This window comes from Sinohyriopsis cumingii, chromosome 11, assembly GCF_028554795.1.
Source record: "Sinohyriopsis cumingii isolate HCF-2022 chromosome 11, ASM2855479v2, whole genome shotgun sequence".
Taxonomy (NCBI): Eukaryota; Metazoa; Mollusca; class Bivalvia; order Unionida; family Unionidae; genus Sinohyriopsis; species Sinohyriopsis cumingii.
In genome coordinates this window covers 89,087,302-89,113,439 of record NC_142971.1, presented here as the reverse complement: position 1 = coordinate 89,113,439, position 26,138 = coordinate 89,087,302, and the positions used below count along the sequence as shown (strand labels likewise).

Genomic DNA, 26,138 nt, shown 5'->3' with positions numbered 1-26,138 from the left:
ACTGTCATCCACATCAGAGATGAAAACAATGCCATAATTGCTAAAGCATGTATGGCTTTTGGCAGACTGTGATCAGTTGTGTGGGATTGCAGAAGCATCTACAAACAAAACTTAAGGCCTACAAAGCCATTGTGTTGCCAACTTTTCTGCCTGCTTGTGGAACCTGGATAGTGTACAGACTCCATGCCAAGAAGCTGAATAATTTGTACATGGGCTGCTTGAGAAAACTGATGCTGATAAGATGGCAGTACAGGGTCCCAGTCACTGAGGTTCTCACATGAGCGGGCATTCCGAGCATCCACTCTCTGCTGATAAAATCACAGTTGAGATGCACAGGCCATGTTACCAAAGATCTTCTGTGGTGAAGGAGGAAAAGCAATCTTAGGATGGTCAGAAGAAATGCTTCAAAGATGCCCTCAAGTCATCCTAAACGCACTTCAACATTGACCCCTCGTCTTCAGAAGATCGCACACAGGATTACTGTACCTGGTGCAGTGTCATCCTTACTAGAGTTACAGACTTCAGATGGATGTAGTGCAGAAGTGCAAGCAGTGTAAATGTCAGAACTGCAACACTTCCTCTGTTGATCAAGCAAACCCATGCAGAATCTCTTATCAGGTGTGCCACAGACCTGATCAACCACTCACTGAAACCAAACAGTTAATGTAGTCATGGTTATCTTCAAATTTAAAGGACAAACAATTTCACAATGGCTTCACAGTAAATCAAAGGCAATTTCAAAAGCAATATCAGTAATTAGGTATGACTTATCTGAGACATACCTTTGAGGAGCCCTATTTATCTTTCAAGGACATTGAAATAACATTACAAGAGCAAAAGATTTATAGGTAGATGACCTAATTCTTTCTGAATGCAGTTACATTACAGCCTTTTTTAGTGACCTTTGCTGTGAGCCATCACCTACCATTTACAATCAATATTGTCATGCACAGATTGAGTTTAAAATATAAATTTCATAAGCAACCATTGGCAGAACATGAACAGCAGCCACCATTTTTATGTGAAATATATGTTTTAATACTGCTATGAATGACTTCGTTGTATAACCAGATGTAAAAATTACTGACTTTTACATAGTCCTTTTTAACCACTTTCACTGAGGAAGGTCTGCAGTTGAAGTAAATATCGCTCCAACCCAGAAGAAGAAAAAAAGTTTGGAAAATATGCTGAGTGTGGCTAGTGGTTTCATTAAACCTACAGGTTGTGTCATATGTTACTGATTGTAAACCAAAATTAATCACATGTCACTAACAGCCATTTTAGTGCCAAAGTTATGTAATTTCCCATTACGATTAACTTTGTGTGTGAGTTTTGTAATTTTAACACAGCTTTAAGTTTTTTTCAGTCAAATCACTACATTGTCTGCAATGTTGCAGTTTATAGTGATGGCTAGTACTACAGCATCATGCCCCAGACATGTAGCATGATGTCCCACCCACTCACATTATCGCAACACCTGGTCAACCAATTTTCACAATAACCTCATAATGCTGAGTGCCAAACACGGCAGCTGTTAATACAGTAAAAACTGCTATGAGCAACTACCTGTCATTTCCAACCACAATCACAATGCACGGATTGATTTTATTATATAAGTGCTCATAACGACCTGTTGAACATGACCAGTGAAAGACCGCATCTATACAAAACCCAGATCAACACCACTGACCTTGACTTAATCCTTTGTAAACACGAGAGCTCAGGATACATGTTGTATGCAAACAAAGTGCACATTAAATAACACTACAGTTGAACAACCATATAGCGAGATAAACACCACTAACCATCATTTAATCCTTTGTAACAACAACCACATAAATGGTAAAGATTGTTCTAATAAGGTATTTAAAAAAACAAAATAGGCTAGCTACCAGTTTAGGGTTGAGTACATTGTTTGTCTTTCCAGTTAATCCGTAATGGGTGTGTGTGTGTGAATGAGCTCTCTGTCTTTAATACTAGTAAGTGAGAATCCTTTCGAGATTATTTTTTTAAATTATTTCTTTTGTTACAGTGTACCTGGGTGCAGATGGTTGCAACCTTTGTTTATCAAGCTATAACACTGGTGATTTAAACTTTGTCTCTAAATAAATGTATTGTTTCTGAGTTAATTGTCTTTGGTTTAATTCATTGGTACATAAAATATATTTATTCCACATTTCCCTAAAACTTGATCAAAACTGAAATACATATAGTCATTATTACATCAACACTAATAACAATGACACAACCTCTGATGAAAAAAGAAAAATTCTAACACTGGAAGAAAGAACATAGTCATGTGATGTTCAGATATAAATTTGATTCACGTTGTTTGAAAATGTATATCTTTAATATATAAAGTTATTTTGAGAGGAATGCATGCAATATTTAACAAGATTTATGAATAAAGGATATGATACATGTGCAGTGAGTATGGATATATTTCCTTCTTCAGCAATGCTGTTGATCCTGGAAACCAGTCCATTTTCATACACCTCTTATGAGAGACCACCTGTCCTGAGAGACTGTTTTTGGTTGGCAGAAGAGGCGGTCTCTCATAACAGGTTTTACTGTACCATTTTTATGAACCTATAGTATTACTCGGCCAGGGTTCGAACCAACAACCTCCCACGTCTGAGGTGGACGCTCCAAGAACAAGGCCACAGGAGCAGTCTTACAGTTAACTATTCACTCTTTAAAAGCAGTGGTTATGAATGTATATACATGTAGCTTATTGGTTCATTATGCTTCTTTATCTATTCTAAAAACACTGTACAATGCAAGTTGAAACTGCCACTGTCAGAGATCTTGTCAGTTCACCATAGCACATTACTTTATATGTTTTGTTTATCCGGTTACCATAAAATATGTTGTGGATGAACTAAACCTTGGTCCGTTGTCTCTAAATAAAATTTATTCTGTGTCTGGATTAGTTAATTGTGTCTGTTGATTGGTTTGTATATATGTATTCCATGTTTACCCAAGGCCTGATCAGAATTATGGGTATATGAAGTTGAGAGTAAACTCGTATTACAGTAACTATTATAGTCTGTAGGCTTCCACTTAAAAAAAACATTTTACTTGATCAAAACTTTGCATGGTTATGTCATTTTTTCCACCACTATCCAGTGGTATGTAGTTATGGTCTAGTACTATTATGAAGAAAATAAGGTTTCTTGAAGAAGAAAAAATTATTCTTAAAATTAATATCCATTTATCTGACAGAAAGGAGCAATCTTTGAAAACTGTATTTTCACATTGTACACAATACGTAGGAAGAGATTACCCTGATCTTAATTCCTAAATTATTATGAAACAGTAAACGTTCATAGAAATTATTGAATAGGCCAAATTTGATAAACTGAAGAAAATTAAGGGTAAAAATTATTGTCTATTAATCTTTTTAGATGAATCCAAATTTGGTATGCTCATCAACACTCTGTGTGTGTGTGTGTGTGTGTACTATAATAATGAATTATCTTGAGTACTTGCCCAGATAACAAAATTTCTAAGTAATTTTGTGGCTTTTTTAAATTCTCACAATAAAAATTAGCCAATTTATAGGCATCTTTACACTACAATTTACCTGACATGTCTTTACCTAAATGTTGCCTTTCTTTGGGAAAAACAGACTCTTCATTTTTACAGTATATTTGAATGGGATCTTTAACCAGTAAGAAACCTGATTTTAGTTAAGTATATGGGGGCCCCGAGTGGCCGAGTGGTCTAAAGCACTCTCCGTTACAGATTACTGCCATCTCACCTCTGTCTGCATGGGTTCAAGTGTAGGATTCGGCCAATGTGGGTATGTGAGAAAGCTTGCCAGTAGCTTCTCGTTGGTCGGTGGTTCTTCCCGGGGTTTTCCCGGGTTCTTCCTCCACCATTAAAACTGGCTGCCATGCATAGCCTATCATGTGCTGAAAAATGGCATTAAACCCTACAACAACAACAACTACAACAAGAAGTTAAGGGATTCATTGCCATTGAAAGCAAGTGATTGTTTAATACATGTATACGTGACTTTTATAGAGGAAATATGGAGTGAAATGGGAATAGATGTTGAGACTAATCGACTGTAGGTAACTGTTAGACCAGATATAGCAAATCAGGGTCTGCATTTGTTCTACTGTTAAGTTCTAATAAACAGTATAGACCCAGACCTGCAGGCACATTATGATATGGCACATTTGGTTCTATACCATATGAAGCTGAATCTGACTTAAAAGTGAGTATCTATTAAATTGGTTGATAGCCTGACCCTGGTTTCACAAAAATTCTCAAAATTCTTCTCAAATTGATTTTCTGTGTTTATTTGCTTTCAGTATATTTTATACAATATTAATTTCAGAAGTAGAGATGTTTGACAGGATAGAAATTTGCTATTTTGTTTTGAAATTTTCCACATCAAAGCATTTTGAATCTTGAAAAGAAAGAGTAAAATCCTCAAAATTTCTTATGAAAATAAGCTATTCAAGACTTATTTTTAAAAATATAGAAGATCTCATGACTGTTTTAGTTTACGATGCATGCTGAATGTTCTGTGAAAAATAATTGTTTCTAACCATGCAGTAAGAAAAAAAAAAGAAGATTAAAAAAAATTACATTTGAAGAAGAAGTTTTGAGATGTTTAGTGAATTATGGCTTATTCATCTTTTAGGAGATATAATGTCTGTTAAATTAATATTTTGGAACAATTCATAGCATGCATCTGAAAATATTATTTAACAAAAGTTTCATGGTTGTTCTGTTTGCAGCCAGACTCAAGCCACCATTGCCTTATTGTCTGACCATAGTTTTCATTTAAAGACATTGGAATTTATGCTGGGTGCCAAGGTCACGAGTGAAAAGCCCATAGATAATATAGACAGTCTAAAGGACAGGGTCTTTGACTTCCGTCATTGTGAGTATTATCAAGTTTGTTATACTTATCTTTATCCAATGATACACACTTAATTCCATTTATTTTCTGTTTCCTATGTTTGCATCAGAGGGATATCAGCAAATACTATCCATGGTGTGGGTTAATTTTTGGGGTTTAAGAAAAAACAGATTGGTGCCTAGCAGCTAATTGCTGTGATAGATACCACATTTCCAGTATCAGAGTTTGTTTGTTTATAGTTAAATGCCACAGCATACCATATAAACTCAATTATACGTCAGGACCAAGTGCAAACTGCACTGACCCAGATCTTTTGTTGCATAATGTACCAGCAGATCTGGGTCTGTGCCATTTGTTTGTAGCACAAGCAACATATGCCCTGGTCTGCAATCGCAATATACTCTGGCCTGTCAGGGTTGTTGTTGTTTGCAGTTTGACTTGACTTATAAGCAAGTATATACGGTATTTCATTGACTGGACATGCTGTTGTAATCATGTGTCTTGTTAAAGATTTATGTGGTGAAACCTCATTTATGTTGAACTCATTCATCTGAATTATAATGTAACCTTGCATAATGTTCACCTCTCTTATAGTGATGTCTAGCACTGGGGCATCATGCCGCAGACATATAGCATGATGTCCCACCCAGTCACATTATTCTGACACCAGGCCAACCAGTCCTAACACTAGCCTCTTAATGCTGAGTGCCAAGCGAGGCAGCTGTTAGTACCATTTTTGTACGTCTTTGGTTTAACTTGGTCGGGGTTCGAACCCGAGACCTCCCACATCTGAGGCGGATGCTCTAACCATAGTGAAAAAGAGTGAATGTTGCTACACACACATTATGCATTATGCATAAAATTGATGTCCATGTGCACATCAGCTTTTCAGAACCAAAAAAATTAGTTATAACTTAAATTGAAATTTGTACCCGAAAGATTGAAATGTTCAACAGTTTTTGTTTCAGTTACATTTTGGGATTTTATAAATTTATTTTGAAAATCGATAGGTATGCAAAAATATAATTATCATAATAATTTGATCTTGATTGCCAGATCAAATTTGCATCAGACCTAGATCTGCCATTATATAATGGACTGGCAGATCTGGGTCTGTGCAGTTTGTTAGGAGTAATCAGTAAAACAAAACAACGTAGACCCTGATCTGCATTCCCATTACGCTCTGGTAGAACTTCATCTTTGTTGTTTGCCATTTGACTTGACTAATAAGTAAGTACAAATGGTACACTACCAGATAGTCTTAATTGTCAAAATATTAATCCTTCCTTTTTAAATGCATTATTAGAGTTAAAAGAGTTAGTGACCAAGATTAAATATGGATGTTTTCAAGGATACAGTTTACAGGGATCAAATACTATTACACTTCATTGTTTGCAGTGGGAGCAATACGCTGACAACTTTGGACTAAATGCTTGAATTGAAATAGTTTGCATAAATGAGTTCATTGAAAGAATTCTTTTTGTATGTTTAGTTGATTTGTCTGCATGAAATAAACAAATACATGGTTTATTGGCAGTTTTGGAACACTCAGTTTAATAGTACCATATGATCAAATGCATCCTTAATCTTGCCATGGGACACATTTTCTGAAAGTCATGATTAAAGTCTCACTGATTAAGTCTCAGTCTGGTAGGATAAGTTAGGTGTTGGGTAGTTTTCACTTAACCATCAGATCTTAAGATACACAATTAATGCCAAAAGAAATAGTAAGAAGCTAAATTTGTTAAATTACTAAGTATGAATTATTAAGCACATATATATGCATATGAAAGACAGATAATGCCTAAAACATGAAATTTGCTTTCTAACTAATGTTCCAATTTTTACCTACTGATTATTAGGATTATTTGCCGATTCAAATTGTGCCTTTTTATTCTTCTTTCTAGTTATAAATTTGTATGTAATATGATGTTAATTTGGATGAGTGAGCATGATAAGTGTTAAGAATAATTGTATTTATAGGTTACTGCATTTGTTTGGGAAAATATGAACGAGTTTTTCGGATGTAAATACTGCATGACCTTGGGAGTGCAGTATATCCATCTGACAAAATGAGTTCATATTTTCTCATACAAATGCAATAACCTTTTTATTATATGCTCATTTTCTTATTCTACCTAATGCTTAATTATATTAACAAAATACACTACAAGAAACGAAGTAACTGAATGTATGCCATATTCCAAACTAAATACACCACTCCCTCGATAACTCACGCACATCGGGGTCCAGAAACATCGACCACACTATAAGTGAGGCGCGAGTTATCGAGGGACCTATAAAATAAGCCCAAAACCAATAAAGTGATTGACGACATAAAGGAAAAATAAGGGGGGGGGGGTAGGCAGATTATACTGTTGAATACTCACTTTATAATCATGCTGAAATTAACTGTGAATAAATATCTCTTCATAACGGTGTACTTTATTATTTCCTCATAGGGCAACATTAATTTCAGGATAAATTACAGTATATTGAGGCAATCATCGAAAACATTATTCCACATGGTTTCTGTTCGCTTAACATGTGTACCAATTCACACATTGTGTACTACGTCACTAATTTTTATGTTGAATTGGATACATTCTAGTTTTATTGTTTGATCCAAATTAGACGTTTTTTATATGTACAAAAGATCGACTATTTTCGAGAAACAGTGTTGTTCGAACGAAAGATAGATATATTGGAATGCGATAGAAGTAAAATGCAAAACAAAAAGCAAGGGTTAATCAGTACTAACATATTTAATTGGTTTACAAATTTAAAACAAAGTAAATTAGAAGAAGTCAATACTTGCCGTTTGTGCCACGCTTGACAAATAGCAATTCACTTTTTGAAAAAATCAGTTAATTTTTTTGTGTGTGTTACTCCTTGGTTTCGCTGCCGCCAAGCAAAATCCCTCAGATTTCTCAACTGCATGAGCTTTACGTAGTCAACATTTTGGGTCTCCAGTCACCTTATGGCAATATCAAAATATTTGATTGCTTCCTGTGCAGGGGGGTGGGGGTAGCAACATCTGCGTCTGCATCACTTTCAACAGTGATTCCAGTTAGAATCGTCTTCTGCTGCAAATTTGTTCATTATAGAATTAATTATTGTTTCATCTGACATGTATTTGGCTGTGGGGCAATCATTGTCAGCACAAATCCACTCCTCCATATCATCAAGAGAAACACCCATCTCAGGACCATGAGTCTGTATGAATTTCTCCCAAACAGCCTCGGCATTAATGACATCAGGTTCACTGAAACCTTCGAAGTCACTATCATCGTCGCTGTCTCTGTTACTGTTTTGCTTTACGTCAAAGGCGGCTCCAAGACCCTTAATCCAGCACCCCAGGTCTCTTGTAATCGATTTTTTTTTTTAATGCAACAGACACTTCCCCAAGTTGTTGACCAAAACAAAGCCGGCATGTAATTAGGTTCTCACAGAAGTACTCACGGGTTTCGATGTGATGGTTGATTGACTCTTTTCATGTTTTCAATGAACAGAATATGTTGTGATTATAATGTTTACACTGAAACGGAATTAAAGGATTAGAACGTGACTTTCACACCCGAAGACGTTTAATTGGTGTTTATTTCATTCTCTGTTGCCACCTGTTAGCATTTACCAGAAGTTTTCATTGATCGCTATTTCAACAGACTGTTTATTTACAGTATACTGACAACTATTTATCCTAAAAACTTACATAATATATGATATCTTTAAACAGAGGTCTCGCTAGGATTTTCTGGGTGTTTCTGCCTCTGAATTCAATCACTAAATATCAGTACATTTTATCACTCGGCCGCCAGTCAAAGCCTTTGAACTAGCCGCCTAGCTGTTGCATCATGTTCTTTTTTTTTTAATGTACTCTTATAAAATGGCAACATGTATGTACATCAAAGAGTCTTTCAGTCACTGAATTCTGTCATTATAAATATCAGCACAGTTAACACATTTTCCCACAAAGCAGGTGGCTGAAACAGGACCGGCAAATCTTTGAATGTTCCCGCGCACCTATTACATGCGTATGGAGGACTCCCACCACAGTGATTTTCTGCGTCCCAGATCAAAAATTGGCGTCCAAATACGTGTAATTAAGCGTTTTTGAGATCTCTGAAATTAATTCTTATTTAGAACTTGCAAATTTCAAAATATGGATTATATTTTTATGGGCATTAATCACCATTTTCGATGATAAAACGAGCAATGTATCAAAGTTTAATTTATCAATTCTTATCGTAATTTTTTCATGTTCAGCATATTTTAAAGATATTTTAAATAGATTTTCTCTGGAAAAAATCGGGAGCCAAGACGGACACAGCATTATAAGCAGGATCGCGAGCTATCCAGGCGCGAGTTATCAAGGGAGAGGTGTACACAAGTGCAGATTCATCATTACACAACAACATTTGACCATGATATATTACTTCACCGTCTCCAGCATGTATTTGGCATTTATGATACAGCCTTACTGTGGTTCAAGTCCTACTTGGTCAACAGGACACAAATTGTATCTGCAAAATGGAATACACTCCAGCCCAGTTGATCTATGTTGTGGTGTTCCACAGGTGTCTGTTCTTGGACCTGTTCTCTTCATTCTGTACACTCAGTTGCTCTCAATTGTCATAGATCATCATCCAGTGTCTCATCAATTGTACGCTGATGACACCCAAATATACAAATCTAGCCACCCAACTGAAGTTGATGCTACCATCCAAGGTGTAGAGAGGTACATTTCTGATGTGAAATCATGGATGACATGTAACAAGCTGCAGATGAATGATGATAAAACTGAAGCCATTCTGATCACAACACAAAGACTTTCTCATTCACATCCTTTACCTTAAACAATAAATATCAGCAACGCCAACATTAAATTCACACAATCAGTATGAAACCTAGGTGTTACTCTGGACAGTATTCTCACATTGCACCAACATGCCATGAACATATGCAAGGCTGCATATCTTGAGCTGAGACACATCAGCTCAATTCACAAATATCTTTCAGTTGATGCCACTAAAACACTTGTGTATTCATTAGTACTTTCAAGACTGGACTATTGTAACTCAGTTCTGTCTGGTTCATCTCAATATCTGCTCCACAAACTTCAAAAAGTTCAAAACACAGCTGCTCAGATCATACTTAGAGTACCGCGATCATAGCGCACCTCCCCGCTGCTCTGTACCCTTCACTGGCTATCCATTCGATCCAGAATCAAACACAAAATTTTGTTATCTGTGCTACATTTCACTGTCGGACTCTAGTCCAACATACCTATCCGACCTCACCCATGTGTACACACCAGCAAGATACTTACGCTCCTCTTCTGATAATCATATACTCATTATTCCCACTGTGAAAACAAAGTCATATGGACAGCATTCTTTTGCATACCAGTCTCAGCAACATGGAATGAATTGCCCACTGAACTTAGACACAAAGACACAGTGATCACATTCAAGAGAGCTCTCAAAACTCACTTATTTCAACTGCAAGAACAAACTTAAAGACCTAATAATGTTTCCTACCTTAAATATGCTCAGCATGTTTTTTAATGTTTTCTAATTTCATGGTGTTTGTTTTTGTAATCATATCATTATATGTTTTTTATCTTATAGGTGTTGTCTAATGTTGTAAAGCGCTTAGAGCTTCTAAAGATCTGGTACTATAGAAAGTCCTAATTATTATTATTATTATTATTATTATTACTGTGCACATAACTCTGCCCAGATAAATTTGAACTTAGTCATAACTTTCGAAAGAAAATGGCATGTCTACTTAAAATTGAAATTTGGAGTCATATTGTGAATGAATGCACATAGCAACAACTTTTCTATTTGATCTGGAATGAATAGATTTTGGTATTTTTTTCGATAATACAAAATTCCATGATTATGGACTGGATTTATACGTGACAATTCCACATGAAATATATCAGATTGAAGAAGCAAGGGAGAAGCATATTGACACCTGCAAATGTGTTTGTTTCTGTTATTGAATGTTTGAAATCATAATGTGAGGAAAATATGAAGTCTTTCGAGTGCAGTAAGGGGGATGTGATTGCACTTATATTTGAATTTACAGTACAATTTCGAAAGGTGTAATCAGATTGAGAACCTATGAGATGGCTCATGTAATTCGGATTTGCAAAACTAAGAAAGTACATTTTGAGGAAATTCAGAATGTAAAACTAAGTATATATTTTTGCCATTCTTTTTATCAGCTAAAGAAGACAGTTTATGCCTTGTCACTTGTATGTTATTTGTAAGGACCCAGTCTTGCGTCTACTGCATAGCTAGTCTATATCCGAAGCATTGTATCAAAAAAGTTAACGTGGAATGTGCCAAATCAGCTAGTATGTGGCAGTTCACGAAACATCTGCTTTACTTCATTCAGAAACAAATTTAATCAACCAAAACATAAAGTGCCTACTCCACAAGTGTACATGATTTGTTTACAAATAAAAAGTGCTGGCATCTGCATCCATTGCCTGTTTGCAGTAGAAAGCAGTTATTTTATGCATGTGAATGCAATATGAAGGTGTGCAATATCATAAATTACTGAACGATTCTGACAGTGTAAAGTTACAGAGAAAAAATGAGCATATAATAACATCATTTATTTTACTTCAGAAATAAGTTTGTAAATAAGCTTGCCATCCAGATTGTATCTTGGTACCCTCAATTGGCAAAACAGCATTCTGCACAGTACTTTTTGTAATACATGCTTTTCCAAATTTTATATTTTGTAGACAAAGAAGTGAATGCAGAGGAGATAAGTGCCTTACAACAGCTGATTTCTCACATTCGGCAGCAGCAGGAGACATTTGTCAGGAAGGAGCAGATTGTCAAGGATGAGGACATATGTACGATCTGTTACGCCAATCCTAAAAGTGCTATGTTTCAACCCTGTGGCCACCAGTCTTGCAGGTAATTTCTAATTTTCTAATTTCCTCAATGGTGAATTATGTCGTCATTGGATTTTCACTATAAAAAAAACCTTGTCACGTGTAGTTGGACCTAAATCAAAATTGTGCCAATCTGACTTTGATGATGGGCACCATGATGTCTGTAGCAACATGGAATTTCCACTAAAAGACTTATTTTGATATCTAGTTGAAAATGCTGCCAATCTGACATACAACATGACTTCCAATGTATCTTTGAAAATTGTGTTTTTCCAGATGGTTGTTGTGACTTTAAAAGACTTCTTACAATGTGCAACTGGTCCTAAAGGAAGATGGTCAGATCCAGTATGGGGGTCATCTTGATTAAATTGTTATCATTACTTCTTCAGTACAGTTTGTTGTAAAGATATGAGGCTTTCACTTACCATATTTGCTGGCAGAGCATAACTAGAATCAGCAGATTTTGTAAATTTTCCACTCTTCATCCATATATAAATCAATGCTAAGTATAAGACAAGGCCAGATCAATACCTCAGCTTCATCTTTATCACTTTGTTCCACACAACATAGCAAATTTTATCATATCTGTAACTATACATTTTCATGTTAGGATTGTTAAATGTAACTAAATGTAATGAATTTGCTCCAGATGAAGTATTTTAAATGAATTATGTCCTTTTAGTTACATTTAATGATGCTAACCTGAAAATTTATTGAGTTATAGCTAGGATAAAGTTATAATGCTGTGTGAAATGATAGTAACGTGCGGTTTCATTAATGTTAATGGTATTACCATGTGTTATTTCAGATTAACCGCAGTCAGAAAAGTGCATCACTGATGCTTTTTCCAGTTTTGTTTAGTTGGAGAGAGAATTGTAACTCACGATCAAAATAAAATATGACCCGATATGAGAGAGATTTTATCCTTCATGTTATTTTGTACCTTACTATCCCTGTTTAAGCTGAAGCGTTTTGAGAGAAAAACCGTAATAAATTAAATAGTAAATTTAACTACTAAAATAATACCATACTCCTTCAACTAAATTTAAATATTCACAATATTTATATCCATATACACTCCTATAAGGTTAAATTCCAAAAATGGCCATTTACCATGCTAATGTTCTTTGCAAGTAAAACAACCTTTCCATTACCAACAAATATTTTTGTTTTGTCAGTAAGTTCATGTACAGTCTTCCTGTAGTTAGGCAAAATTTGTTTTCGATTTTTTTTTGCTCATGCTAATAGGTCATAGAAGATATAGTGCTCATTAAATAGCAGTTCATAGAATAACCAAAGATGGTGTAGCGGTCCTTTTTGGAAAGCAAATTACCACAGGAATCTTTTATTATCTGTAATTGTAGTCAGATGATGGTTAATGTAAACATGCCAATTAATTTTACCCTTTCGAGGCTTATTAACTTTATCAGAAGCCAAACTTCCTAACAACATAACTCTACATAGTAGTAAATATTTGATCATTTCATCTTTTTGTCTTTGACAGTAGTTTTCTTTGCTCCATTGTGAGTTAGAGGATCAATTCATAGGATCAATCATGTCGAAGCTACAACATTGTAGCTAGAGTACACTTGAACTTTCCATATACCTGATTGGCATTAGAAGGTCTCAGACAGTCACCAAACTCTGCACTGAAAAAGACTGTTTTGTACAGTTATCTACTGGAACAGTATTATGCTGTGGAATTTTCCTTTTCACATCTGGCTTTTATTCAGTTTTATTCATTCATTGTTCTTCACTAGTGTTGTCTTTGAATGCTCTTCACTCTTCTAATTTTCTGTTCAGACTAATAAAGTTAAATTTTTTTCTGAATGATGCATTCCCTACATGTTCCATTGCATAGAAATTGTATCCATTATAGCAGTTATACAACCTCAGAAATATGTTGCATTAGGGAAAATCAGCAGATGAGGCAAGCCACTAAAATTTCAAGCACTAAACATATTGTTTTTTGTCAAATGAATTACCATTTGATAATTTTTATCGATTTTGGCAGTCCTGATGATTGCTGATTCCAACATAGAATACATGTCTTTCCTATCTCAAAGAATGAATAACAGGACAGTTTTTTCATCTGGACATTGTGAGGTAATCTCTCATGTGGTCAAAGCACAGTGTGTATAATTTATGAAATCATGAAGTTTATGACTTATTTTGAAGGTGTCCTGAGTGGCAGAGTGGTCTAAGGTGCTCGCCTTTACAGATCACTGACATCTCACCTGTGTCCTCATGAGTTAAGTCTTGGGCTTGGCCAACTTGACTATGTGAGAAAGTTTGCCAGTAGCTTCCTGTGGGTCAGTGGTTTTTACCGGGCTTATGCTGGGTTCTTCCTCCACCAAATACACTGGCCACCATGTACACCACTTCCTTGATAACTCATGCCCTGATAACTTGTGAACCCATTTATAATGCAGGGTCAGGCATGTATTCCATTTTTTAAACCCAAAATACCCCCCAATCGATCCAGATTGTTGAACTTGAAAATTGCAATCAAAACTGGTAACTGAAACTTTGATATATCACTCGTTTTATCATAAAAAATGAAGAGAAGACCTGGAAATTTTAATCAATATGATAAAATTATCAACTTTTAATAAGAAGTCATATAATTTGTTACATTTTTTTTCCAAACAACATTCTTAGTACACCGTGATTAACGATTTTCAGTGAAATTTTGGTCAATGAAAATGTCACTTGTGCCTAGTAGTTTAATAAATAAATTTCAATTAAATCATTTCTTATTGAGTGAAATTTGTGCTTTAGTTCTGTCATTTAGTTCCTTTTAAGTGTATTCATCATAAATGCAATGTGTCCTCACGTATTTAAACATAAAATGTCAAACGACAAAAACTGCTCTGTCTATGAGCTTTTCTCTGAGAATTTAATTAAGTTTTGACCATGTTTTGATATCTGACTAATGGAAGTATTTGTTGTATTATTGCACTTAATTAAAAGCTGGACTCCTTTGTATTATCACATTAATTACATGTTTTGAATCAAATAAAGGAGGTGGAATAAAAAGAAAAGTTAAAAGTCATGCAAATCCTACATGTTTAAGATCTTGAAGCTCCGGTTGTGTATCGGGTGAACTCATTTCATGTGATCAGTTGAACACTGTTATAAATGTTATTGTGTAAGTAATATAATTAAACTACCTTAAATTAAATCAGACATAATTGTGATCAGAGATTACAAAGCAACCAAGCGAATGAATATTTAATAAAATAAAAAGAGGTTTGTTTCACGGATATGGACCATTGTGGGGGTAACAAGTTTCAGAGAATTCCTGAATTGGCACTTTGAGATATCCTCAAGGATGATATTAAAAAAAGTTTCAGTATTACTTGCAGTGAAATTATGACAGCAATAGTTTACTAATTGAACAATGCAAAAATTGAGTTTCGACAGTTGATTGTCTCACGAAATAAATGTTGCTAACTTTTTAAAGAAGGAATCTTGTTTGGTGATTTATCAACAGTTGGTGTGGTTCCATGCGTTATAGACTCCATGCTTTGCACTACACTATTACTTACCGCTTGGGGAACCAGACTAATCAGCAAAACAAAAAGCAGTGACATAATATACAAATGTTTTTTCGTACACATTATGGATGTTGAAACCAGTTGGAATAGTATTAACAATCTTTCAGACGCTGGACATTTTGAAAATAAATATAACTTAAACAGAATAACAGATAACTTTATTAGAAGAAGTGCTTTATTGACAAATTTTTTTGACATGATAATAAAATGAATATTAAGTCATTAAATGGCCCAGTTGACACACCCATTATCATGCAACACAGTTTTCTGAATGTCTAGCAGATGTTTTGTTTTAGGTCCCTTGGTAACTTGTACCCTCACTTATAGTATGGTCTACATTTTTGGATCCTGTTTTGTGCAAGTTATCAAGGAAAAGGTGTATATACTGTCATATCTGTGTAATTACCTTAAACCCATAACAACAAAATTAACTTTATTTTGAAGTTTTGACTTTATTATATGCAGTTTGATTGTATTATATGTTTCATTAACCTCCAACAATAACAAAAGTTTATTTTGAAGTTTTAACTGTATTATATGCAATTTGACTGTATTATATGTAGTTGACTATATTATATGTAGTTTGACTCTATTATATGTAGTTTGACTGTATTATATGTAGTTTGACTATATTATATGTAGTTTGACTGTATTATGTGCAGTTTTACTATATTATATGTAGTTTGACTGTATTATGTGCAATTTGACTGTATTATATGTAGTTTGACTGTATTATATGTAGTTTGACTATATTATATGTAGTTTGACTGTATTATATGCAATTTGACTGTATTATATGTAGTTTGACTGTATTATATGTAGTTTGACTGTATTATATGTAGTTTGACTGTATTATGTGCAGTTTGACTGTATTATATCTAGTTTGACTGTTATTTACTTCCATAATGTTCTTAAGAAATTATCAAATTTTTTTTTTTTTTTTAAAGAATCAACACTTTTAGAGGTTTTCTAAGTAGAGTGACTTCATTTTTTTCATTAAAACTATTGTGCCCAGTGTTAAGGACCAAAATATTCCCTGCCTCTAATAAATGTGGTCCTTTAAAAATTAACAACAACCAATGGCTAGTTAGACTGTGAAAAACCTACCCATAGTGCCCCTACCATAAGACTTTCTCAACTTATTGAGAATAAATATAGATGTGTTTTTGAAATTTTAGCTGTTTTTCCTCTGTTATAAAAAGATTCTTATGCAATGAAAAGACAGTTCCTTTTCCACTGTCTTTTTTTCCTGCTACAGTTATTTCAGTCTAAAGATAACATCATACCCACCATTTTATCTGCCAAGCCATGTTACAAGACAATGAGATAATTTCAGACATGGAGAAAATAATGGTTACTTTATTTCCAGGACCTGTATCAGTCAGCAGATGATGAGCAAAAAGGAATGTTTCTTTTGCAAAGCGGTGATACTTACTGTTCTGAATCTTCATGGACAACCCATCCTTCCAGATAAACATGCCAGGCACAGTTCCACTAAATGATGGGTGTTGAACTTTAGTGTCAGAAACCCACTTTCTAATTCAATATAATCTATAATCATGCTAATCACTTTTATAGTAGCTTTTTCAATGCATTTCTGCTATGAATAACAGGAAAATATGTATTGAATGAACTCAGATTTAAGCATACTTATTTATACAGAGCTGTCTCGTACATTGTTTTAGAGTGTAGGGAAAAAAACCAGTTCATTGCTTTAAGTTTATTTGGCATGTAAGAAAATGAACACAGTTATTCTTTGTTCTTTTATAAAGTTGTAAAGATGGAGAGCAAGAAAATGAACATAACTGTTCATTGCTTTTTGGTACAGTTTATTTAGAGCAGTGGTTCTCAAGCCCTGGGCTACGAGGATGTTCCGCAGGATCATAGAGGGTTGCCAGGATTGTTTTGGAGGGTGGCAAAACTTAACCAAAATGTGGAAGCAGGGTCATAGGCTCATAACAAATATTTTGTAGGTTCATGGCCCAAAAAGTTTGAGAACCACTGATTAGAGCGTAAGAATATGAATCCAGTTATTCATTGGTTTTTTTTATAGCTTATTTAGAGTATAGGGAATTGAAACCCAAGTATTTCATTGCTTTTTGTTACAGATTATTAAGAATGTGTGAAAATGAACCCAGTTATTCATTGCTTTTTGGTACATTTTGTTTAGTGAAACCTGTTTTTTTTTTTTTGTTAATGACAGTTTTATGGTTTTATGGTTTTAAAATCAAACATATACTCTTTACAACAGTTTATCCATCTGGCCTTAAGGCTAAATGATCTTATGGTATGGCCATATTTATGTACAGCTTAAACCATTCACAATGTACCACCCATCATCATGTGACCAATTTCAGTTAAATCTGGCAGAGTGTATCCTGACTTGAACACCTTTCTGATTTATACAAATGATGGCGATGTGATGTCAGATATGGCCTGAATTAGTAACAATTTGCAAACCTTTAGAAAGTTTTCTTGAAAACCTGCACAACAGAATTTGACATCATGCAACAGGATACAATATGGCACAGAAGACTCTTACCTTTTTATATTAAGGCCCTTTAATTCTTGTATAAATTAAGTAGTTCTGCTGTCAAATATGGCCACATTACTAAAATATAATGAAATTTTAAGATCTTTGTCTATTATATTGCTGAACAGAATTTGACCAACTTTGAAAGTAATGTGGCATAAAGCTCTCCCAGTATTTCACAAATAATGACAATGTGTAAAAAAATAAATAATTGAAATAATTATTTTAATATCATATCCAGTCAACTTCATCAGGCCCAGATTTCATGGCCAACTGCTTTTTCGTTTTGCTGTTTGGCATATGTCAGCCAGATGAGTGAACACTGCTTAGGCCTCTTGTTTTGTTTACTTTGTATCTCACAGCTGAAACCATGGTTTTATTGTTTGACATTGTTCTATTATATACAACTTTTAGCTCTTTGAGTTTTAGTTTCTTAAGACCAATAGTGTTTAGCCATTATTTTGATATTTTCTCATTTGATTAGACATCTTAAGTCACTTAAGATGGATCCTGTGTAGCTGTCAAAACTGACTGCCCATGACATATCTCCAAGTTTCCTTTTATTCTGTTCGAAATAGTCACCAAAACTCACAAATAGCAGGAAAATAACATAAATGTAGTGTGGATGCCATGTTCCAATGTTAGCAGCTGTAACTGTTTTATTCTTATGACAATAAAATGCTGCTATGTAAATATTGCTAAGCAATTATGTTTTACAAATTAAATCAGTGATAGATTTACAAAAGCACTGGCATTTTACTTAAATATTAGTTTTACAAATGTGTCATTTTTATAGGGTTGTTATTTTCAAATTATGATCTAAAGGTAAATGAAATTCACTTTTTCATGTACACCATGTGGATAATTTTTTATCATCAGTATCTTTTGATTAATGCAGTTTGCCTCTTTTATATTTGATCTTTGTATTATCTTAAATAATTTGATGGGTCAGATACAAATATTTTATGGGGTATCATGAGAATTCTCTACAGTTAGCATGACCCAAATGCTAGAAATATTTGGACTTTTGAAGACGAGTGGTTTCCATTAATAAATTCTCTAAGAGAAAGACTATGACAGCAGTTAATATTAATCTTGAATAATGCATTAACACAAAAAATTAAAAATCACATTTATTTCCATTACTTTAACTAAATTAGTGCATAATAATCAAAGAATACTAATTTATCAGTGAAATAAGAAATATGTACTAATAAAAATAGAAAGTATCTGACTTGAGCATATAACCCATTTTTGTAAAATATCATATATAGTCCCTTGTAAGTCAAGTCAAACTGCAGTCAACAAAGATCCTGATCTACCATTGCATAATCTGAGTCTGTGCAGCTTTCAGTTGGACTTGTCTTTTAAGCGAGTATATATGGTAATGAATTATTTTATCAGTATATAACCACTGAATCAGTTATTTTGTGCTTTGAATGGTCTTTGACCACATTTAGAAGTCTTTTGTCAGCATCTTTTTTCATGTGATGAAGTAACTGTCTTCATAACAGAATAAAATTTCAGATACTGTGCAGATTTGGTCTATTTTTTAAATTTTTTTTCTTATACTTGTCGATACATATATAATAAATCATTGGTTGACAAATCAGGCATTTTACATAAAGAACATGCACCCACCCATCCATCCACACACATGCACACTCTCTAAAAAAAAAAAATATCACCAAAAAAAAAGAGTTACTTAATGTGGGGTGGGTGGGTAAAGACTGATCTTTTTGTTTTGCATTTAATAACATTGTATTGACACCATAATAAAGAACAACAAAAATGTGCATTGCAAGGTTCATTCTAGCCTGCAATCTTGTGCCAGTAACCTTTATTTGTCATCTTGGGCACAAAAATGTTCTTTCCATGGCATCCTTAGGGTGCATAAAAGGACCAAAGAAATGAAATAAAAGATTGTTACTGTTGATTTTAGACTGGATTAATCTCATTCCAAGCTAATAAAGTGCTGCACCCAGTGCTAAAGGAGAATAAGATGCTCAGTTTTTTGGCTGACAGAATATCATACTGATTTTGATTAGCTTGAGTACCATTTGAGATGATCTATGAATATTGATGAAATCTTTGGCAAACAAAGCTGCATTTATTTCTAACTTTTAAAGAAGATCACAAAAAATTGGAAGATGACTTGTGTTTTGGGAAAACCATTGTCTGCAATTAGTGAGCAGGAGGTGAATGCTGTGAAGCTGAAGGGTGGCATTTGGATGAAGATGTTCCATTCCTTTGAAGGGTGGCATTTGGATGAAGATGTTCCATTGCTTGGAAGGGTGGCATTTGGATGAAGATGTTCCATTGCTTGGAAGGGTGGAATTTGGATGAAGATGTTCAATTGTTTTGAATGAGGCATTTGGATGAAGATATTCCATTGCTTGGAAGGGTGGCGTTTGGATGAAGATGTTCCATTGCTTGGAAGGGTGGCATTTGGATGAAGATGTTCCATTGCTTGGAAGGGTGGCATTTGGATGAAGATGTTCCATTCCTTGGAAGGGTGGCATTTGGGTGAAGATGTTCCTTTGCTTTGAAGGGTGGCATTTTGATGAAGATATTCCATTGCTTGGAAGGATGGCATTTGGATCAAGATGTTTTATTGCTTTGAAAGAAACATTTTGATGAAGATGTTCTGTTGCTTTGAAGAGTGGCATTTGGATGAAGATGTTCCATGCTCAGAAGGGTGGCATTTGGATGAAGATGTTATGTTGCTTTGAAGGGTGATATTTGGATGAAGATGTTCTGTTGCTTTGAAGGGTTGAATTTGGATGAAGATATTCCATTGCTTTGAAGGGTGGCATTTGGATGAAGATGTTCCATTGCTTGGAAGGGTGGAATTTGGATGAAGATGTTCTATTGTTTTGAAAAGTGGCATTTGGATCAAGATGCTCCATTGCTTTGAAGGGTGGCATTTTTATGAAGATGTTCTGTTGCTTTGAAGGGTGGCATTTTTATGAAGATGCTCAACTGCTTTAAAGGGTGGCATTTGGATGAAGATGTTCCATTGCTTGGTAGGGTGGCATTTGGATGACGATGTTCCATTGCTTGGAAGGGTGGCATTTGGATGAAGATGTTCCATTGCTTTAAAGTGTGACATTTGGATGAAGATGTTCCATTGCTTGGAAGTGTGACATTTGGATGAAGATGTTCCATTGCTGTGAAGGGTGGAATTTGGATGAAGATGTTCAATTGTTTTGAAGTGTGACATTTGGATGAAGATGTTCCATTGCTTTGAAGTGTGACATTTGGATGAAGATGTTCCATTGCTTTGAAGTGTGACATTTGGATGAAGATGTTCCATTGCTTTGAAGTGTGACATTTGGATGAAGATGTTCCATTGCTTGGAAGGGTGGCATTTGGATCAAGATGTTTTGTTGCTTTGAAGGGTGGCATTTGGATCAAGATGTTCTATTGTTTTGACGGCGGCATTTGGATGAAAACGTTCCAGGCACAGTGGAATATATTTAAATTATCATGGTTAGTAATTCCTTTGCTGTGTTTAATGCACTGAAGAATTATTTTAAGTTCAGAATGTTTGTGCAAGATGAGTCCCATAGCGCTGACTGCTAAAAAAAACCAACAGAATCATACTGAAATTGCCCAACAGCAACTCGCCATATAAGAAAATAGTGACCAGAATTGTCATAGGTGATGAAATATAAATTTACTTTTTTTAACCTAACTTTGGAAAAATGTCATAAAGTTTGGATTGGAGAAAGCAAACAGAGACTGCAAATTACCTGGTATTCCTGGAATGTCAGGAGACTTGATTCATATTATTATTAAATGTCAAAGGTTCGGTTATTCAGGTACTTGTGCCTGTGCTAGTGTCACTGGTTATTTATGTGAATGCAAAGTGTTGACAAACATTGTGAACACTATCAAACCACCTATCTGTAGACCACTACCAAGGTATCCATCTGTTCCATGACAGTGCACCAGTGCATAAATCCACTATCATGACCGACTCTCTAAATGACAACAGCATCCAAGCTTTGCCACATCCTCCACACATTCCTGGTTTAGCTCCAAGTAATTTTTGGCTCAATCTCGTTGTCACACATTTGCTGGCAGTTGATTTGAAAGTGGTGATGCTGTTGTACATGCAGTTTTCCTGATTATGAACAACATTCTCAGAAGTGAATACAAAATTGTATTTATTAATTGAATAATCAGACAAATGTTGTTTACTCTGTGTGTGTGTGTGTGTGTGTGTGTGTGTGTGTGTGTGTGATTTAGATTTTAAACATAGTTTTAACAACTTTTAGTTGTTGTTTTGGTTTTATCCATGATTTCGAGATTAGTAACCTTATCTTGTCATCGGATCCCAAGGATATTTTGGAGAACCTGTTTTTGGAATTTCTCCAGCTGCTTGATGTTTCTGCAATATCAAGTCCATGTCTCACAGCCATAGAGCAAGGAGGTGAGGACCATTGCATTATACACCTTCATCTTGGTGGATAGGGTGACATTGTGACGGTTGAGTAATCTGTTGCAAGGCCTTCCGAGTGACTGACGTGATTGACTGATCCTTGTGGAGGTCTCTTTATTTAGCTAACCATCATTGGTGATAACACTGCTTATGTATTTGAAACTGTCAACAATTTTCGGTTGAGTGCCATCAAGGGTTGTGACTGACTATAGTGCACTGGTGTTTAGGGCTGGCTGGAAAAGAACTTAATCTTGCCAAGGCTAATTATGAGGCCAAATAGCTTAGAGGCTTCGGAAAACTTACTTAGCATTGTCTGCAGGTCACTTGTCTTGTGTGCCATGAGGACACAGTCATCAGCAAATATATAGTATCTGTGCTGTTTCATTGATATACCATGAGAAATATACATTTTTCATTAAAAGGAAAGAAGGCTTGCTCAGTTTCCTTTTAATGAAAACTTTATACAAAGATTAATATATCAAATATACAGCATACCTACTATACATATATTTTATTTACATCACTTACAAATAAATATAGTTGCATTGCCAACGCAGTTAAGATTGTCTTCATGCAACTGTGTAGTGACGCAATGAATGAACTCTGCACAGAACAGTCCATTGTATCCGCTTCAAACTAGTTGTTGAACTTAAGCGAAAAAGTCACAATCTCCTTTGCAAATTAATAAGCTGCTTTTTTTAGTTTTTGAACTTCTATTTCCATTCATACTGATTAAATAAATATAAGACAAACTTATGGTTTAAACAACAAAGATAGCTTAAATGAAGAAAGTAGAGCACTACAAACACAGCGTGGTTAACTACTTGAACATTGAACGCACTGGCTTTCGCATAGCAGCTAGCATATTTAAACGAGGAATTATAAACTAAGTGAAATGAGAAACCAGCGAGAGTAATTAAAATACTTAAATATTTTACAGCTGACCTAAGTCGTATGATTTAATTAACATTACTACCAACCATGCGATTGTTTCTATCATCCGTTTCTTTTCCTTTCCGTTTTTTCATGTGACATTTTCCCATCATTTAATGGTCCACAGACATTGTCGCATGACATAGGCAAAAATCCGCAACGCTGGGTTTGCCTTTTTTTGAGAGAGAGTGCGAGGGAGAGAGACCATAAAGGCATTCATTCATTGCCCATATGTAATTTTCTTTATTGGTCGTCTGCTGCCTTATCAGTCCACACAGTAATATAGAAAGGTTAAGGGGCGGTAGATCAGTCTTCAGACATTTTAGTATTAAATAATGTTTTTAGACCCAAATTAATAAGTTTTCTAAAACATGAAGAAAGAAATACAATTTTTTATAAAACAACAACAAAGCTTTAAAAAGATTACAGTCAGTAGTGTACTAACGGGGGTTTGGGGCACGGACAGTGAGCATGAGGTCTTGGAGCGCCAGAGGTCTCGGGGCGCCATAACCTCTTAAGGTCTTCATTGGTTGCCCAGGGCTCCATTTACCCTTGGTACGACACTGATCACAGTATGTGTATTTATCCTTACAAATAAATATACGGTACAAGTCTTGACTGGCTAATGTATCTTTGGTATTGTGAACAGTGTATTAAAATCCAATGGAACGTGATCGATCGATCGATCGATCGAGAGAACTTTTGGTGAAATTCTGCATCATATTAATTCCTTTAGAAGACTGGGATTATTATTAGTTTTATTGTTATTTTATAACAACTCTAGTGATTAATCAGTGGAAATTCATCATAAATGTAGAGAATAAAGAAGCGATAGCCTAATGTTGCAATATAACCTAATGTTGAAACGATGTTTATATGTGCGTATTAATGCGCCATGGGCGGACCACAATTTAATATACCAATAATATTGATATATCAAATTGCTTTATACCAACACTTCAAAAGCCATGTCATACCGCAAGTATATCGGGGACCAAAAGTTAATGTTTTGAGACCGGGGCCAGACACTATTTAAAGAAAAATTGCCTATCAATAGATGGAAAACTATCTTGCTCAGATATATAGCAAAATGAACACCATATGAAAACAATTATAGTATTTGAAAAACTAATTATCTTATGATAAGAGATAAAATGTATCAGGTCCAAAGAAAATCGCAGCCCCTCTAAGGAGAAATTTATATGGGTAGTACCTTATATTGGATGAATTTGGTATGTGCATGTTAATTATTGTAAACTTGTAATCTATAAAATGCAAACAAAGTGGGATGATTAAGCTTATACTGTAGCTGACACCCTGTGAAAGACATTGTGGTGACATAGAAAAATTGTAGATAAAAATGGAGTGAGTGAGTGATTTGGATTTTTAACGTAGCTTTAACAATTTTAGTCATATAGCTACGATGACTGCAGTGTGGCAGTTTCTATTGATGTCGAGCACTGGGGCGTCATGCCGCAGACATGTAGCATGATGTCCCACCAGTCACATTATCCGGACACCAGTCCGACCATTCATAACACTAGCCTCTTAATGCTGAGCGCCAAGTGAGGCAGCTGTTAGTATCATTTTTGTAAGTCTTTGGTATGACTCGGCCGGGGTTCGAACCGCGACCTCCTGCATCTGAGGCGAAAGCTCTAACCTATAGGCCATCGGTGCGTTTTGATAAAAAGGAAGTATTGATACCGAAGCTTTCGTTTTACTAGCAATACTAGTGATATAATAGGCAGGGTAACTTTGAGTGAAATGCCAATTCTCGGTTAAAGCTTTTATCAGAGAGGTTCTGTAAACATAAAACACTTGCAACAAATGGGGAAAAAATAGCGGATGATTTGCAGTCTTATAAAGGGGGACAAAATAGCGGATGATTTGCAGTCTTATAAAGGAGTACATGTTCTTGACATATTAACGTTAAACTAGAAAATCATTATATTTTTTTTTTTAAATAGTATTCCGAACATTTTCCAAAACCTTAGGGAAAAGGAAACGAATATCTTTCCCAAGATCCCATTTGGCGATGACGTTGGCATATGTGACACGTGTCAAACATGTGAGTAAAGCATCATGAATATAATTATGTTTGTAATATTTATTATTAATTTGCGACAAAATACAACTAATTATTTTTGTAAAATTAATTTGCCACCTTGCTAATAGCATTAAATTCGTGATGAGATTACTCAGGAATTTCCGTACATCTCTTACTGATGGAAACTACCGATGTACCGGTACAGTGACAAATTACCACGTACCTCCAAGGAAAAAACACATACCGTGGTAAACCGGTATTGCAATAAAGCCGTGCACCTCTATGACAATACCTTGACAATGACAATGGTTATTTGCAGTGTTGGCCATAGACCCATACTACAGTTACACAACAATAGTGTATTATTGTAGAACGGAAAATTACGAAGATTTAACACAATGAGTTGAAAAAGGAAAGAAAAAACTAGAAACGTGTAGAAAGATGAAACAGAACAAGACTTATATAATCCCATAGTTGTAGAGGGGAAAATAAAATAATATCATTACGTGTATATTTGACCTTTTCTTTTGAATGCTGGAAAAAACGTATTGTGCAAATTGATACATAATGACTGTTCTTAGACCTCATCAGCGAATAGAACATGTCTTCACACGGGTGTTGTTTAATAAATATTTCTTGTGTGAGTCTGTTCCTAAGATCTGTGATTTTTTATAATAAAAAAAAGCATTGTAAAACAAAGTGACATTAATCTTCTATTTATCACATAACACTTAAACATGGGGGGGGGGGCATTATGTCGTCCTTCCTCTATAGTTAAACTGTGAGCGGAACAATGGGGTCTGCTGAATGCATTTTGTAG

The 26,138-nt window shown here is 34.9% G+C and overlaps 1 protein-coding gene across 1 annotated transcript in view; it reads left to right on the top strand.

Annotated features, from left to right (window-relative positions):
* The window catches only part of LOC149788944 (E3 ubiquitin-protein ligase RNF123-like), a 173,108-nt gene extending 153,680 nt beyond the window's left edge, over positions 1-19,428 (top strand). The window contains exons 36-38 of the mRNA XM_089975088.1: positions 4,755-4,900; positions 11,643-11,820; positions 16,728-19,428. Coding sequence (XP_089831214.1) covers positions 4,755-4,900; positions 11,643-11,820; positions 16,728-16,860 — 457 coding nt within the window. The 3' untranslated portion in view covers positions 16,861-19,428. The remainder of the gene's footprint in view (positions 1-4,754; positions 4,901-11,642; positions 11,821-16,727) is intronic.
* The last annotated feature ends 6,710 nt before the right edge of the window (positions 19,429-26,138 follow it).